This window comes from Rosa chinensis, chromosome 1 (assembly GCF_002994745.2).
Source record: "Rosa chinensis cultivar Old Blush chromosome 1, RchiOBHm-V2, whole genome shotgun sequence".
Classification (NCBI taxonomy): domain Eukaryota; kingdom Viridiplantae; phylum Streptophyta; class Magnoliopsida; order Rosales; family Rosaceae; genus Rosa; species Rosa chinensis.
In genome coordinates this window covers 35,670,879-35,676,616 of record NC_037088.1, presented here as the reverse complement: position 1 = coordinate 35,676,616, position 5,738 = coordinate 35,670,879, and the positions used below count along the sequence as shown (strand labels likewise).

At 44.0% G+C, this 5,738-nt stretch overlaps 1 protein-coding gene across 1 annotated transcript; it reads right to left on the bottom strand.

The window, feature by feature from the left end:
* Window positions 1-2,851: 2,851 nt before the first annotated feature.
* Window positions 2,852-5,225, bottom strand: LOC112182479. Its single transcript, XM_024320969.2, has 4 exons — window positions 5,096-5,225; window positions 4,346-4,991; window positions 3,475-4,220; window positions 2,852-3,376 (listed from the first exon to the last, which is right to left on the bottom strand). Exons 2-4 carry the CDS (start codon window positions 4,878-4,880, stop codon window positions 3,323-3,325), a joined length of 1,335 nt encoding a protein of 444 aa, XP_024176737.1. The 5' UTR covers window positions 4,881-4,991; window positions 5,096-5,225; the 3' UTR covers window positions 2,852-3,322.
* Between the last annotated feature and the right edge of the window lie 513 nt (window positions 5,226-5,738).

Below are 5,738 nucleotides of genomic sequence, written 5' to 3'. Positions count from 1 at the left end.
AAGTACATAATCTCGGACAACGGCACACAGTTCAACAACCAAAGATTTAGGGCTTTCTGACGAAAGTATGCCATCACCGTATAGTTCTCTTCAAGGAGTTACCCGCAAGGAAATGGGCAAGCTGAGAAGACTAATCGCACTATATTTAATGGGATAAGGCGGCGACTAGAAAGAAGGAGAGGGTGATGGCACGAGGAGCTACAACACGTTTTATGGGCCTACCGGACCACTCAAAGAAAGCCAACCAACGAGAGCCCATACGCCTTAACTTACGGCGTCGAAGCAGTGATTCCCACTGAGGCCATACTCCTAATAGTGAGAATGTTGACCGTTGAGCAAGGCAACAATGACAGGCAAGTCGAACGCAGCCTGGACCTAATTGAAGAGAAAAGGGAAAGAGCCACGATCAGTCTCGCCAACTACCGAAGTGCCACTACAAGATATTTCAACAAGGGAGTACTGAGGCATAGGTCATTTTAACATGGAGACAAAGTCCTAAAAAGGGTCGTCGAAAACACTAAAGACGGAGAGACATGAAAATTTAATCCAACATGGGAAGGCCCCTACGAAGTCTTAGAAGTGTTTGGCAAAGGAATGTACAAGTTGAAGGAAATAGTGACTAGGAGAACTTTGCCGTACCCATGGAACGCAATTCACCTGCGGAAGTACTATGCCTGACAATTATGCAACCAAGCAGCTGTGGCGAGCGTCAAGAAGGTTTAAATATTTTCTTCTTTCAATTGTTTTCATTTTCTAATAAAAAAGCAATGTCAATGTTCATCATGGATAGCGACACTGCTGCCATGGCGATTCCATTATATTTTGTCGCTTGTTATTCTCCTATGTACTAAGCAGTTCATGGAATAAATGCTCTTTCGGAGTAAAATAACTTTAAATGTGGTGTCCCCGGGATGTTAAAGAAATAGTATCTGAACTTTAACTGTGTTGTCCTCAGGACGTTAAAGAAACAGTCTCCCGACTTTAAAAGGGTTGTCCTCGAGACGTTAAACAGGCACAGTCTCTGGACTTTAAAAGGGTTGTCCTCGGGACATTAAACAAACTCAGTCTCGGGACTTTAAAAGGGTTGTCCTCAGGACGTTAAACAAACTCAGTCTCCTAACTTTAAAAGGGTTGTCCTAGGGACGTTAAACAAACTCAGTCTCCGAACTTTAAAGGGTTGTCCTAGGGATGTCAAGCAAAGTGAGTCACCGGACTTTAAATGGGTTATTCTCGCAGAGTTAGACAAGAGAGTCCCCTGACCTTGAATAGGCTGATATATGAGACTTGAAGTAGATATGGCTTTAAATAGTGAATTTTTGAGACGTTAAAGATTTGTCCCCAACATCCAACAATTTAAGTGATGTTTTCCTTTCTCCACTCGCACCTCATGCATAAAGGAAAACAGGGGAGGCATAAGGATAATAGGAGCATTAATCTTAACTTCAGCATTTATCCGGCTTGATACCAAGTATGTAAACAAAGCAAATTCGATTGGAAATATAAACTTTATTTAACACAGTAAAATAAGAACTGACCAGAGCAGAAAAAGTAAGTAATGACATGAGCCTACTGAAAGTGCCCAAGGAAAAGCCTCGAGAGCCTACACAAAACAAGAACCTACTTTATTAGAAAGGAGACAAAGACGCAAGCCGAAGCCTTCATCAGTTATTCGTAAAATAAAAAGGGAGGCGGTTGCGGTCAATGTTTGGGAAGAGCAGGATAATCCGCTCGCGGTAAGCATGAATGTCGCGTCGGTACCCTTCTTCCAAAGCAGCTACTCGAATACCATCTACAGATCTTTCTCTTCGCTGAAGACTCCTAGCTTCCTCAACAACCCGCTTATACCCCTCTTTTGCCGTCACGACCTCAGTTTTGAACTACTGGATCTTGGCCTAAGCCTGATCATAAGGCCCCTTGAGTGAGCGTAATTCTTCCTGTGCGGCGAGCAAACTCACCGAACCAGAATTGTCACATTGGTCTGAGCTAAGGCTTCTACGGCGAGGACAAGAAGAGTCGACGTCCATTTGGGTGTCTCGGGAACTATCTCCAAGATGATTTTTTTGAGAATCCATCGCCAAGTAGGAAAGCCAGGCCCGAAGACGACATCGGGTAGCAACATCGTTGAAGTAGATATCAAGCGATCGGGATTGGGAACGATCAGAAGAGTCATCAAAAGAAATTGGGATCGGGGCGTTTGATGCTTTGGATTCTGGCATGGACTCGTGTCAGCTATAGCTTCCTTCCCTTTTGTCCTCCCACGACCTGCAGGGATCTCGTTGAGCAGGTCAGTGCAGTTGCTGAACTTAAGCTAAACCTTGCGATCCTTAGAAGGCATTTTCTGGATATCCTTGGTGACTTAGCTAAGCAGAGAAGACAAAGATGGAAATGATGAATGAAAGCACGATAAGGCCCGGTATTTATAGTGGTAAGTAGGTATAGGTGGTTGGCTCTTATCTAGAATTTGAATTTCTTGGAGGAGTGGTTTAAACGTAGTGGTTTAAATTCAAATTCATTAGATCACCTTGTGTTTTAAGCTAACTACTAGGAAATCTCTTATCACTTACGGAATTCGAAATTTATTAAGTTATAACCGCCGGTTTTAAATAAATAAATAAAAGGGGAGAAATCCAAAGTGTTGGAGTCTGACGATTATATTGTGTATCTTGATATAACAATATCTTAGCTAACTGTTTGAATTTAGGCAAAGATCTCGCTGCCAATTTTGGGGGGAAAAACTTATGATGGTCGTTCCACCCAAACCATAATCCATTGCTTTCATAAAAACATTCTTCCCAGAATGCAACTTCAAAATAAAAAGGGCCCAAACAAGCAAAGCATGAAGGTAGGGCACAAGAGCAAACAAGGTGCTCATGGATTGCAAAAAGCAGGAAAACAAAAAAAAGAAAGGGAAGGCTGAATATTACTAAGATAATTATACTAGATGAGAAGTCAGAAGGTATCCTCATCGGCGTCATCTTCGGATGGCCTATCCGCCGAATTCATTCCTGGGATCCAATCATACTCTGAAGAATGCACTCCCATTCAAGCGTCAAAAGTGTCCGGCTCATCAAAAAATCTGTCCTTCTCGATTTGCTGGCCCTGAACCATCCCAGGCGATAATACTTGCAGGAGCTCTTGTTGATCTTGTTATGGTTCAGCTTGAATTCCCTTGCCTATTGGCAATTTCATTTCCCAACTTGGTCTTAAGCTCACTGACTTCTCTCTCGTTTGCATCGACCACCTTACATGCTACACGTGTTTCCTCTAATTTTATCGCATTGGCTTCAGCTTCATGTCGGGCTTCTTTTATGAGTTTCCATAGCTAAAGTTCGGAGGCTTCCATTCTCATTATGAGATATTGTATCATCGATGAAGACTGCATTTGCGAAGAGCAATATTACGAAAAGGGAAAACTAAGTGATGATTGGAACACTATTTGCAACGACCAAAAAAAAAAAGAGACAAGGGAATTACCAACTGCAATCCTAGAGCAATTTGCGCTGAAAAATCTTTCATACTCAAACTGGAGAGCTTCTCGCGGTCGACGTCATTCAAGGCCAACGATTGCGCCACCACCAAACATGCCTCTTTGTCGAAAGCAATAAGGTCACCCTCTAGCACGTAAGAGTCATCACCCTTTGGGAAGGTAAGTTGTAAGAGGAGCTTTAAGTTTGACGACGAAACATTTGGGTAAGCCACAAGGTGAGTGTCGGAGGGGGAAATTGCGGACTGGTCACTAGCTGACTTACGAGGTGAATTCGGGAGATTGGTTTGAAGCAGGGTGAGTGTTCCCGAACCTTCCTTATTGCCGCGACTAGAGTCAACCTCACCGCGAACATTCTCAAACCCGCCGCGGGCACTTCCGGTATTGCCCTCAGTCAGTTTCAGCTTCTTGGAGGATTTCCTTCCTTGTGGTGCGGGCAACTTAACACGCCTGACGTCCATCCTGACACTTTCTTTTTTCCCCAACTCTTGTTCGGTATTGAGGCTTGCTGCAAACAAAGACAGAGTGCGTTCACTAATAAAGAATTTGCGTTCCAACTCAATAACCTGTAGAAGTAGTTCTTCCCCCGATAGATTGGGATCTAGAGATTGAAGATAGCTAGAATACATTGCGTCGGCCCGAGATTTCGAGACGTCCTCAAGATCCACCTTAGAAGCAAAGTTGGTAGCACTCCATTTTTGGCACAGCAAGTGCTGTTTTATCCAAGCGATGCGTTCTTCGTCGAGGAAGGAATCCACCGAAACAGGAACGTACGCAACACATAAGAAAGAAAGAGCAGCGTCAAAATTTTGCATGAGAAAGTGTCTAAGAAGTAAATAAGGGAGACAAAAAAAGGCATACCAGCGCGCTTGGAGAAAGCTTTGGGAGTAACGGTGGGAATTTCCGGTGCGGCCCACTCGCATTGGACCATAAGCGCTTCGCTCTTCCAACTAGAGAAGTTACACGTCCTCTCTTCGAAGACTTTTCTGAGTGGGCGCGGAGAGAAGTTGAAAAACCAGTCGGTCTCGGCAATCTGTGCCAAAAGGTGACAGAAAAAGAGGTCGCTGATCCCAAGTGACACCTCCCACTTTTTCCCCATGACTAACAACCCGACAAGAAGCATATACGAGTTTGGGTAGAACTGCATCGGGTGCAAACCCAATATCCGCCACATGATTTGAAATAAAAGGCGGAGAGGAAACCTAAGGAATCGGAGGTGATGTGGGGAAAGTACGAGTGCGTCACTCGGGATACCTTTGCCGGAAAAAATATTGGCGACAGCGGGAATTGCGAAAATCGATACCCAATCCGAGTCAACGATATTATGTCTTGTCATTTTAAGCTGAAACTCTTTAGGCACCCAAACGGTGAGCTCAGCTCCCAAGTCCTCTTCCATGGAGTCCTCCGGGCACACTCTCCTCGACACGGTGTTTAGAAAGAATGAAGAGGATAAAATTGTGGAGGGAGATGGGCAGTAGCCCCCACTCGTCCCTTTGTGTGTCCGCCCCTGGAGGGAGTATGTGAAATGACTGGGAAGTTTAGAACCAAAGAACACCTAACATGAATGAACTCTTAGAGAACGAAGATTGGGAGAAGAGGATAAATTCTTACCTAGATAGAGACACGTCAATTCAAGACACTCGAGTTTGCGTCAAGGGGGCAGCGTCGGATTTTGGAACAGCTAAAAGGTTGTTACGGAGCAATTGGAGGTTGTGTAAGGAAGTTATAGAGGGGAATGGAGATTGAAGAAGAAGGCATGGGAGGAGAGAAGGGGAAGACAGAAGTGAAGGGTTGGGTAGAAAGTGCACGACTGCAGGGTATTTAAGAGGAAGAAGTTGACTCATTTAAGAGGTCTAGGGAAAGGAAAGAATAAAAAATAGGGAAGAAAGTGGGATGCATAGGAAACGTGAGTAAGGAGTACAAATGATCAGAAAACACTTTGAAGTAAGCATTAAAGAAAGAATAAACAATAGGGTTGCATAGGGAACGTGAGTAAGGGAGAACTTTGAAATAAGTATTGAAGAAAGGGAAAAGGAGAACGTCTTCCATGCTCCAAGCATGAGATTCTCGGACTCTTTAGTCCCACTCACGTGAGTTTCACGTGTCTTTAGTTAAAATTGAAAACCAAATGGGAAAGGCTCAGCTTGTTCCCGGTTTCACTTTCTATGAGAAAAGATGATAAGAAGTGAATCTGGGGCTGGCATGGGAGGAACTGTGGATATCCATTCCTTTAACCGAAGGTGCCGGAATGCTT